Source organism: Oncorhynchus mykiss, chromosome 6 (genome assembly GCF_013265735.2).
Source record: "Oncorhynchus mykiss isolate Arlee chromosome 6, USDA_OmykA_1.1, whole genome shotgun sequence".
NCBI lineage: Eukaryota > Metazoa > Chordata > Actinopteri > Salmoniformes > Salmonidae > Oncorhynchus > Oncorhynchus mykiss.
In genome coordinates, this window is record NC_048570.1 from 31,711,089 (window position 1) to 31,723,258 (window position 12,170).

Consider the following 12,170-nt stretch of genomic DNA (forward strand, 5'->3'; position numbering starts at 1 on the left):
CTCTCTCTCCTCTAGCCTCTCTCTCCTCTAGCCTCTCTCTCCTCTAGCCTCTCCTCTCTCCCACCCTAGCCTCTCTTCTCTCCTAGCCTCCCCTCTCTCCCACCCTAGCCTCCCCTCTCTCTCCCACCCTAGCCTCCCCTCTCTCTCCCACCCTAGCCTCCCCTCTCTCCCACCCTAGCCTCCCCTCTCTCTCCCACCCTAGCCTCCCCTCTCTCTCCCACCCTAGCCTCCCCTCTCTCTCACACCCTAGCCTCCCCTCTCTCTCACACCCTAGCCTCCCCTCTCTCTCACACCCTAGCCTCCCCTCTCTCTCACACCCTAGCCTCCCCTCTCTCTCCCACCCTAGCCTCCCCTCTCTCTCCCACCCTAGCCTCCTCTCTCTCTCTCACACCCTAGCCTCCTCTCTCTCTCACACCCTAGCCTCCTCTCTCTCTCACACCCTAGCCTCCTCTCTCTCTCTCACACCCTAGCCTCCTCTCTCTCTCTCACACCCTAGCCTCCTCTCTCTCTCTCACACCCTAGCCTCCTCTCTCTCTCTCACACCCTAGCCTCCTCTCTCTCTCTCACACCCTAGCCTCCTCTCTCTCTCTCACACCCTAGCCTCCTCTCTCTCTCACACACCCTAGCCTCCTCTCTCTCTCTCTCTCACACACCCTAGCCTCCTCTCTCTCTCTCACACACACCCTAGCCTCCTCTCTCTCTCTCTCTCTCTCACACACCCTAGCCTCCTCTCTCTCTCTCTCACACCCTAGCCTCCTCTCTCTCTCTCTCACACCCTAGCCTCCTCTCTCTCTCTCTCTCTCTCTCTCTCACACCCTAGCCTCGTCTCTCTCTCTCTCTCTCTCTCACACCCTAGCCTCCTCTCTCTCTCTCTCTCTCACACCCTAGCCTCCTCTCTCTCTCTCTCTCTCTCTCTCTCACACCCTAGCCTCTCTCTCTCTCTCTCTCACACCCTAGCCTCCTCTCTCTCTCTCTCTCACACCCTAGCCTCCTCTCTCTCTCTCTCTCACACCCTAGCCTCCTCAGCGTGTTTGACCATGAATCTTGTTCTAGAGGCAGCTCTGTAGAGTGGTCACTAGCTGGCACATCCACCAAGTCATAAAATCTGATTTTACTCCTAACCTTAAATTAAAGCCAAAAAGCAAATTTGTTTTCATGAATTTTTACAATCTAGATCATTTTGACTTTGCAGCTGGCCCATCTAGCAGAAATCTTTCAGTTATGCCTCAAGGGCAAGTTTCATGACAGTAAACGTCAACATGCATCCTGTTCTGACAGTGTAGCCATCGGGTTTACCAGCCAGACTATTGAGGGTGTTTGGTCCTCCCAACGCCCTGGAGACTGAAGTACTTACTGGGTTTTATCAGTACGATTATCTGTTACGTCTCCTCAATACAACTATGTCCCTATTGTTTCTTCTTGCCATTGTGACATGATAGTTCAATGTTTTCATTTTGGTCTCAAAGGTGATTGAGTTTATAGTTCTCTAAAGTTCTCTGTTCATATTATTCAGTGGTCATGTTTCTTCTAATGGGTATTTTTAACATGTCAAGGAAACGTTTTATTAAATGGTGTATGTTATTGTCTGGTGTGTGTACTCTCATTTTTTGTCTGTCTATATGGAGAAACAAATTGGGTTCCCAGACAACTGCACCGCTGGATTAAGAAGTCATAGGCCCTGGGGCTTTTGATTTTTTTCTATTGGTTCTACAAGCATATTAGTATTTTTTTCAGCGGTAGGCATTTGCTTTCCAAACTGCCTTTTTCCTGGCCACAATGCAACAAGCTGTAGGCTATATTTGGCAGGCATACTGCCCAAACGGCAGCCTTCCTGACTCTAGGCATACCGGTTACTGACAAATTAAAGGAAACAAGGGATACAAAGTATACAGTTTATTCGGACGGTATTCAGACCCTTAAGACTTTTTCCACATTGTTACGTTACAGCCTTATTCTAAATATGGATTTTTTTTTTAATTCCCCTAATCAATCTACACACTACCCCATAATAACACTTAAGGATTTTAGAAATGTTTGTATATGTATTAAAAAAATAAAGTAAAATATCACATTTATATACAGTGCCTTGCGAAAGTATTCGGCCCCCTTGAACTTTGCGACCTTTTGCCACATTTCAGGCTTCAAACATAAAGATATAAAACTATTTTTTTGTGAAGAATCAACAAGTGGGACACAATCATGAAGTGGAACGACATTTATTGGATATTTCAAACTTTTTTAACAAATCAAAAACTGAAAAATTATTCAGCCCCTTTACTTTCAGTGCAGCAAACTCTCCAGAAGTTCAGTGAGGATCTCTGAATGATCCAATATTGACCTAAATGACTAATGATGATAAATACAATCCACCTGTGTGTAATCAAGTCTCCGTATAAATGCACCTGCACTGTGATAGTCTCAGAGGTCCGTTAAAAGCGCAGAGAGCATCATGAAGAACAAGGAACACACCAGGCAGGTCCGAGATACTGTTGTGAAGAAGTTTAAAGCCGGATTTGGATACAAAAAGATTTCCCAAGCTTTAAACATCCCAAGGAGCACTGTGCAAGCGATAATATTGAAATGGAAGGAGTATCAGACCACTGCAAATCTACCAAGACCTGGCCGTCCCTCTAAACTTTCAGCTCATACAAGGAGAAGACTGATCAGAGATGCAGCCAAGAGGCCCATGATCACTCTGGATGAGGTGGGAGACTCTGCCCATAGGACAACAATCAGTTGTATATTGCACAAATCTGGCCTTTATGGAAAAGTGGCAAGAAGAAAGCCATTTCTTAAAGATATCCATAAAAAGTGTCGTTTAAAGTTTGCCACAAGCCACCTGGGAGACACACCAAACACGTGGAAGAAGGTGCTCTGGTCAGATGAAACCAAAATTGAACTTTTTGGCAACAATGCAAAACGTTATGTTTGGCGTAAAAGCAACACAGCTGAACACACCATCCCCACTGTCAAACATGGTGGTGGCAGCATCATGGTTTGGGCCTGCTTTTCTTCAGCAGGGACAGGGAAGATGGTTAAAATTGATGGGAAGATGGATGGAGCCAAATACAGGACCATTCTGGAAGAAAACCTGATGGAGTCTGCAAAAGACCTGAGACTGGGACGGAGATTTGTCTTCCAACAAGACAATGATCCAAAACATAAAGCAAAATCTACAATGGAATGGTTCAAAAATAAACATATCCAGGTGTTAGAATGGCCAAGTCAAAGTCCAGACCTGAATCCAATCGAGAATCTGTGGAAAGAACTGAAAACTGCTGTTCACAAATGCTCTCCATCCAACCTCACTGAGCTCGAGCTGTTTTGCAAGGAGGAATGGGAAAAAATGTCAGTCTCTCGATGTGCAAAACTGATAGAGACATACCCCAAGCGACTTACAGCTGTAATCGCAGCAAAAGGTGGCGCTACAAAGTATTAACTTAAGGGGGCTGAATAATTTTGCACGCCCAATTTTTCAGTTTTTGATTTGTTAAAAAAGTTTGAAATATCCAATAAATGTCGTTCCACTTCATGATTGTGTCCCACTTGTTGTTGATTCTTCACAAAAAAATACAGTTTTATATCTTTATGTTTGAAGCCTGAAATGTGGCAAAGGTCGCAAAGTTCAAGGGGGCCGAATACTTTTGCAAGGCACTGTAACTATTCAGACCCTTTACGCAGTACTTTGAAGGACCTTTGGCGGCAATTACAACATCAAGGTTTTTTTTGGTATGATGCTACAAGCTTGGCACACCTGTTTTTGGGGAGTTTCTCCAATCATTCTTTGCAGATCCTCTCAAGCTCTGTCAGGTTGGATGGGGAGCGTTGCTGCACAGCTATCCTGAGCGCACTGGAGTAGGTTTTCATGAAGGATCTCTGTACTTTGCTCTGTTCATCTTTCCCTTGATCCTGACTAGTCCCTGCTGCTGAAAATCATCCCCACAGCATGCTGCTACCACCACCATGCTTCACTGCAAAGTTTCCTCCAGATGTGAAGGTTGGCATTCAGGCCAACGAGTTCAATCTTGGTTTCATCAGACCAGAGTATGGCAATTCCAAGCGGCCTGTTATGTGCCTTTTACTGAGAAGTAGCTTCCGTCTAGACTCTACCATAAAGATCTGATTGGTGGAGTGTTCCAGAGATGGTTGTCCCTCTGGAAGGTTATCCCATCTCCACAGAGGAGCTCTGTCAGAGTGACTATCGGGTTCTTTATCACCTACCTGACCAAGGCCCTTCTCCCCCGATTGCTCAGTTTGGCCAGATGGCCAGCTCTAGGAAGAGTCTTGGTGGTTACACACTTCTTCCATTTAAGAATGATGGAGTTCACTGTGTTCTTGGGGACCTTCAATGCTGTGCCTCGTCACAATCCTGTTTTGGGGCTCTACAGAGAATTCCTTCGACTTCATGGCTTGGTTTATGCATTGTCAGCTGTGGGAACTTTATATGATGTACACAGGTGTGTGCCTTTCCAAATCATGTCCTTTCAATTGAATTTACCACAGGTGGAATCCAATCAAGTTGTAGAAACATCTCAAGGATGATGAATGGAAACAAGATGCACCTGAGGTCAATTTTGAATCTTATAGCAAAGGGTCTGAATTTACTTAAATATAAAAATTGTCATTATGGGGTATTGTGTGTAGATTTGATACTTTTTTGATAATCCATTTTAGAATCAGGCTGTAACGTAACAAAATGTGTGGAAAGTCAAGGGGTCTGAATACTTTCCGAATGCACTGTATGTTATGGTGTGGGGTGCATTTTCTTGGCATGTTTAGGTATACTTGTAAAATATATATATATATATATAATATAAAATATAAGGTGCATTGATGCTGTGCTTGCAACTCGTAGTGGTGCAACACCCTTTTAAGACAGTTAATGTTGGTGTTGATTTAATTTTGGCAGATGTATGTGCTTGTGATAACTTAATCCAGTTATTTTTTATAAACTATTGAACATTGAGAGCGGGCTCCTGTGGTTTGGATAAATTATACATATATATATATATTTTGCCTCCTGGGCCTGTCATGCCAAATAATGTCCCCCAGCCAAATAGTGTGCCCTTCTACGTCGTCATGGGATTCAAACTACTGGCATCCGTTGCTATATCAACGGTGTGATGACCAAATGATTAGAATTTGAGATCATTACAGCCTAAATTACGTTATTTTCACCATCGCTATGCAAACAAGGCTTATTTCTGCTTTTGCTGTTTAAACAAGTTTTGCTTAGCTAATAAAATGAAAATGTTAATTTGAACTACTTTTGGATGCCTTGTTAACATTACAATTTGTTAACATTGTAAATGTAAATGTCAACTGGCCTACCTGGTTAAATAAAGGTAAAATAAATGTTTTTTAAAACATGAAGTCCATGTCTTAATAAACATTGCTACGTTTCGGAAATACCTTGACTCACAATTGACCAGTCACATTTATTTATTATACACTTTATTGTAATTGTTTTTATATATATATATATTACTGTTCAGAAGTTTGGGGTCACTTAAATGTCCTTGTTTTTGAAAGAAAAACACTTTTTTTGTCCATTTATAATAACAAATTGATCAGAAATACAGTGTAGACATTGTTAGTGTTGTAAATGTCTATTGTAGCTGGAAACGGCTGAAGGTGATGGACTGTTGTTTCTCTTTGCTTATTTGAGCTGTTCTTGCCATAATATGGACTTGGTATTTTACCAAATAGGGCTATATTCAGTATAATGCCCCTATCTTGTCACAACACAACTGAAGTTAAGAAATTCCACAAATGAACTTTTAACATTAATTAACATTAATTTAACATTAATTAACGTTAATTGAAATGCATTCCAGATGACTACCTCATGAAGAGTGTTGCAAAGCTGTCATCAAGGTAAAGGGTGGCTACTTTGAAGAATCACAAATAGAAAAAAATATTCCGTTTTTTTTTAACACTTTGGTTACTACATGATTCCATATGTGTTATTTCATATTTTTGATGTATTCACTATTATTCTACAATGTAGAAAACAGTAAAAATAAAGAAAAATCCTTGAATTATTAGGTGTCCAAACTTTTGATCAGTGGTGTAAAGTACTTAAGAAAAAATACTTTAAAGTACTCCTTAAGTTGCTTTTTGTGGTATCTGTAATTTCCTTTCCTAATTATATTTTTGATTACTTTTACTTTTACTTCACTACATTCTTAAAGAAAAAAATATCATTTTTACTCCATACTTTTTTCATTTTCGTTACATTTTGACAGGAAAATGGTCCAATTCACACACTTATCAAGAGAACATCCCTGATCTGGCGGACTCACAAATGCTTAGTTTGTAAATGATGTCTCCGTGTTGGAGTGTGCCCCTGGCTATCTGCCAATAAATTGAAAAATAAAATTGTGCTGTCTGGTTTGCTTAATATAAGGAATTTTAAATGGTTTATACCTGTACTTTTACTTTTCAACTTAAGTACATTTTAGCAATTATATTAACTTTAGATACTTAAGTATATTTAAAACCAAATACGTTTAGACTTTTACTCAAGTAGTATTTTACTGGGTGACTTTTACTTTTACTTGAGTCATTTTCTATTAAGATATCTTTACTTTTACTCAAGTATGACAATTGAGTACTTTTTCCACCACTGCTTTTGACTGGTACTGCATATGTTTTTTTTTTGCTGCCTCTTGGGTCACCCAGGGGCTTCAGCCCCGGTAAGCCCCTGCATTAAACCGGCCCTGTGCACCACCTGCATGGTTATTCATCAAGCTACAAAGTCTAGAAGTCATAGGTATCCTGTGCCACATGTTGATTTTCATCTGAGAGATCTAGCTCTTTACTAGGGTAGACCGTCACTGTTATTTTATTTCATAAGCTATGTGTATTTTATGACCAAAAGTAGTCAGGACAAAGCTGGTGTCTAGTCTGATGTTCCAGTCGTTTACTTTGAAGGTCGATCTAGATTTTTATGTTAACACCAGTGTTTACTCCTGACTTTTATTTTGAAGACGAAGTATGGGGATTTGGAAGTCGGAACTAGGTGAGTAAACAAAACAACATTCTAGAAGTTATTGTTGATTAAGACACCTCCTACTACTGCACATCCATAAGATTTCTTATTAACGGCCCACTGTGATACTTACAGCCGTTTTTTATCTTTTAAATAATCATGTGTATATTCATTGATTCTTATAAATGTCGATCCTTAAACTTGAGTGTCGTTTCTCTACCTAGCTTTATAGCAAACCAAGTGCAAGGGCTGCCGTTTTGTTATTTTTCAAATCAAGGAGTAGGCCTTTAAATTTAAACTAAAGAAATGCAGCTGCTGGTTTTGAAAAATTATCAGTTTACTTGTCATATTTAGGCCAGTGACGTCTGAGCTCCTGGACCATGGCTTCGAGCCCACTGCTGCACCGACAGGTCACCAGACGCTTTTTACCGGCTGTGTATTACAATGTTTCGCAGCAGTTCTGCAAGCTGGTTCAGCGGGGCCTAGCTTGGTCACCCCAAGATGTCACGGAGCAGAGGGGCAGCCAGAGTTCTCCCGGGCCTGGATAGGAGGGTTCTTCCAGGAGAGACCTGAATCCCTTCCTCGAGGACGCTCTGCTACAGGGATACCTGAGGAGACACCTGCCCAGTGAGGTGTGTGTGTATCCCATACTAATGTCTCAGAATGGATAAAACATTATGATGATGCTTTTATCTGTTAGTCACTAATGTGATGGTGGTGTGTTCAGACCTGTGTGTGTTTGGGGAGCAGTTGGTGCTTGGGTTGGGTCGGGAGTGAGGTCAGTTGGGGACCAATGATCCCTGGGGTTGCCATGTCGAACGCATCGTCACCTCCCCCGCCTGGCTACACATGAAGGACCTATCAGCACAGGAGGGGCTGGTCGCCATCAGAAACGAGAGGACATACGTGGAGTGGTGTTGGGAGATACCTGACCCTTACACACCCTAAAACCTCACCTATTAACCCATATTTTCCCAAACCTGTCCTGTGGACCCCAAGGTGTGAACATTTAGGTTTTTGTCCTCGCACTACACACCTGATTCCACTTATCAACTCCTCATCAAACCTTTATGGAATCAGGTGTGCAATGTTAGGACAAAAACAAACATCTGTACCCTTTTGGGTCCTCAGGACAAGGATTAAGAAATGCTGCCCTCACTTGACGGTCACCAACACAGAGAATATAAAAACAGTAACAGTAATCTCAGAAGCTACTCATTGGAATTTTGTGACATGGCATTATGAAAATTCCATGCATAGAGAGTTACATATTCATATACTAATGATGATGTTGTTCCAGTCGTGTATACCAGATGTGTAAGCTGTACCTGTACTCTCCCTCCTCTGGTCTCTACGCCTGTCCTCTGGCTATGACTGATGGAGCTGCCAAGGTTATACAGGTGTGTGTGTGTCTGTCTATCTTTTTGTCTGTCTGTCTGAATTTACTTTCATGGAACCGATTATTACTGCTCATGTAGGATTAGGTGATACGATTGATTTGGTTGTGATATTGGGTGTGTCTGTGTGTGGGGCAGGGCTACATCGAGGACACAGGACTACCTGCAATTCTCAGAGATGCTCAGGTAGGTGATCACATGACACACATCTGTCTGTCTGAAGGCAGACTTACTGTTTTACGTTATGGAGTAAATATGTTGCTCTTAATGGATGAAGTGGTTTCCTACTCTCACTCTTTGTTACTCAACAACAACCGAGTGGCAATAGTTCATTTTAGTGTAAGAGTACCTTCTGTCTCTCTCTAGGTGTTGAGTATCTGGGAGGGGACCACTAATATTCTGTCTTTGGATGTGCATCTCTCGGAGCTCAGGCCTCGTACTGCAGGCCTACGTCACACACATCCAGGTTAGGGGCCCTTAAAGGGATAAAGAGTCATTCAGAGCAATCTAAAATAATTTTTTACTGAGTTTAGTTGTTAACTGACTGACCATTGAGATCAGATTTTGGATAATGAAGTTAGTTTCCGCAGCCTTTGTCTAGTATCGTCTTCCTTGAACCAACAATGAATGGTAGCCAGGAAAGACTGTTACTAGTAATACAATTATAAATGCCATTACAACCTCTGTTGATATAATTGCTAAACAAATTCTGACATTCTCCATCTAACTGCCCCCCCCCAGACCTTCCTGGCAGCAGCCTTCCTGTCTGTGAGATCAGTAGACCGCACCTTCTTTGTTCTGAGAAAGTTTGTGCAGGCCTCAGCTCTCAAACCACCTGGCTACCTGGAGCTGGCATCACGAGACTGGCATCACGAGACTGGCCATACAGCCTGGCACGCATCTATATGGGTACTATACACACAGCAGAGCAATTCATGATCATTTCTGAGCATTGGCATAACAGGAGTAGCACTTATAGCCCATCACCTGGCTTAACCATTGTCACAGTTAGCTTGCCCTGAGGATGTATTGTGACTCCTGCTGTGTGTGTTTCAGGTGCTCTGCTCATTGGCCATGCCTCATGGGAGGGAGCTTCTCACTCTGACATCTATGCTGCTCTCCGGTAAACAAAACAAACACTTTCCTGAGCCAACACTTGCACTTGACCCCCCTCCCCAACACCACCACCACCACCACCTTCTAGCTCTGACTTTGCTGATAGCTACTTCATTGAGGAAAAGTGTACTTATTGGGACAGTGATATGTGCTTGTTCCACCTAACTATCTCAAGATTAATGCACTAACCGTAAATCACCCTGGATAAAAGCACCTGCTAAATTACTAAAATGTAAATGTAAACACACATCAGTCCCCACTACCTGTCCTCACTAGTCCCTCGTCCTTACTTCTTGTAGGCTAATAGTTCTAGTAGTAACTGTGTGTGTGCAGTGTTTGGCGGATTACTTGAAAAATGTAATCCTTTACCGATTGTTATAGTTACATGAAAAAGAATCTGTAAAGTAATAATTTACTCAAAAAGAGTAACGTAATCTGATTACTATTGGATTACTTTAATTTCTAATATTTAGGCTACTGATAGTTTGCCGTGTAATTAATATTAGTACATTTAAAGTCCTATGGACTCACCTTGAATTGAAATCCTGACGTGAGTGCCCTTTGTTCAATATTTGTTGATAAATCAAATTCAGACCTACAGAAAGACCCTCTTCTACAGTAAAATAGTGGTTGTTTTAAGACAGTGTTTTTTTATTTTGATTTAACCTTTATTTAACTAGGCAAGTCAGTTAAGAACAAATTCTTATTCACAATGATGGCCTACCAAAAGGCAAAAGGCCTCCTATGGGGACTGGGATTTAAAAAATAAAAAAAATAAAAAAATATAGGACAAAACACACATCACGACAAAAGAGAAAACACAACACTACATAAAGAGAGACCTATGACAACAACATAGCAAGGCAGCAACACATGACAACACAGCATGGTAGCAACATGACAATAACAGTGTAGCAACACAACATGGCAGCAACACAACATAGTAGCAGCACAAAACATGGTACAAACGTTATTGGGCACAGACAACAGCACAAAGGGCAAGAAGGTAGAGACAACAATACATCAACCAAAGCAGCCACAACTGTCAGTAAGTGTCCATGACTGAGTCTTTCAATTAAGAGATTGAGATAAAACTGTTCAGTTAGAGTGTTTGTTGCAGCTTGTTCCAGTTGCTAGTTGCAGCGAACTGAAAATACGAGCAACCCAGGGATGTGTGTGCTTTGGGAACCTTTAACATAATGTGACTGTGTTTTTCCCCTGGTTGCATTTAGTTTTTTATTGTGCAATCAGAAAGCATTTATTCTTCTTCTTTCACTATGGAGCACACAAAGAAGAGAGTGAAAGTGTACTGCTACAAAGCAGCAAGCAGGAACTCTGTGGAATACCAGAAGGCCAGGGGTAAATGTTTTGGAAGCCTTACCTTTTTGTTCAACCAGTTTGAATACAAAAGAAGCCATCCACACTTAATGGGCTATCAGCAGAACAATAGCATCTTAGAGAGCATGTGAGAGGACTTGAGGGTGAGCTAAATGACAGCAATGCTGACAAAGATATATCAGTTCTTCCTCTTTATATTCGATTCATTCGATCCCAAATGTAATCAACTGTTTAAGAATGTAACTTTAATCTAATTACAATCCTGGCTGATTACAGTTACTTCATATTTGTAATCTGTGTGTATCTGTGACTGTGTGTGCTGTGAGCAGGACTTGTGGTCAGTAAAGGGGGCCATAGGATATTACAACACTGAGACTTTGCCCCTGGACACTGAGCCTACGAAAAGTCAATAAGGAAGTCTGCCATGCAGCCAGGGTCTTTGTGCCAATTTCAGAATGTGGTATGTGAATGTTTTTTTCATACGAGTGTCTTTATGTATTTGTACCTTGTAATTAGCCATTATGTATAAGTGCATGCTATGTCCTGACCTGTTGAAGAATAAAGACTTTCTGATGAAGAGATGAATCACCACCCAGACTCATTTCTGTTTGACCTGTAGCTGTCAGTGGGTTATCAGACAGTGAGAGCACACATGCAAACACACGCACACGGTGTCGGACTTACAGTACCATTAGGCAACTAATGCAATTACCTGGGGCCTCATAACACAAGGAAGGGTGCCTTGTGAACTGGGCATAATTTTGTTTAATAATTCATTATTTTTGTTATCTTCCTCCTCTGCTTGAGGCCCTCCTCCACTCGTGAGTCATCACCGATGATAAACCGATCTAATTTGTCTCTAGTTTTTGAACAGTTGGGTCTATTAGTTATTACCTAATGCCGGAAAACTATGACAAAACCGCAATAGAAAACGATGCAGATCTTTTTTCTACACACAATTATCTCCCTGATGTTTTCCCAAACTTTCCAATACCTTTCTGATGCAAATAAAAAATAATTACACCTTTCCCATATTCAAGTCATTTGAAATATCTTATTAGCCTTATGAACATAGAAACTTGGTTGCAGTTTGTATCTGTGCTAGAATGGTTGAAAAGTTCATAAAATGAAATAATATATTAGTATTGGTCGATATTGCAAAGACAATGTCAGATAAAGGCCTGTATTGGCCCAGAATCCCTAAATTGAAAGTGTAAAAACGGATAGAAAAGATGCAGGCTAGAAATTATAATGAACCTAGGACAAGGCTATATATTTTATAACAACTGAGCTTTTTCTGGCTGGCAAATTACTTTTGACTAAAA

The 12,170-nt window shown here is 41.3% G+C and overlaps 1 protein-coding gene across 2 annotated transcripts; it reads left to right on the plus strand.

The window, feature by feature from the left end:
- The first annotated feature begins 6,662 nt into the window (after positions 1–6,662).
- Positions 6,663–10,264, plus strand: LOC110525754 (acyl-CoA dehydrogenase family member 11). 2 transcript variants are annotated; one of them, XM_036979887.1, is made up of 7 exons: positions 6,663–7,024; positions 7,450–7,626; positions 7,722–8,394; positions 8,530–8,577; positions 8,758–8,857; positions 9,133–9,300; positions 9,448–10,264. In XM_036979887.1, the coding sequence occupies exons 3-7, from the start codon at positions 8,308–8,310 to the stop codon at positions 9,516–9,518; spliced, it is 474 nt and encodes a 157-aa protein (XP_036835782.1). In that variant the 5' UTR covers positions 6,663–7,024; positions 7,450–7,626; positions 7,722–8,307; the 3' UTR covers positions 9,519–10,264. The 2 variants fall into 2 exon arrangements, with proteins under 2 accessions (XP_036835782.1, XP_036835783.1); XM_036979888.1 differs by having other exon boundaries at positions 8,295–8,394.
- The last annotated feature ends 1,906 nt before the right edge of the window (positions 10,265–12,170 follow it).

Coding starts and splice junctions, on each gene's coding strand:
- LOC110525754 (XM_036979887.1), top strand. CDS start 8,308: ATGTGTAAGCTGTACCTGTACTCTCCCTCCTCTGGTCTCTACGCCTGT. Junction 8,578..8,757: donor CAATTCTCAGAGATGCTCAG/GTAGGTGATCAC, acceptor GTCTCTCTCTAG/GTGTTGAGTATCTGGGAGGG. Junction 8,858..9,132: donor CCTACGTCACACACATCCAG/GTTAGGGGCCCT, acceptor GCCCCCCCCCAG/ACCTTCCTGGCAGCAGCCTT.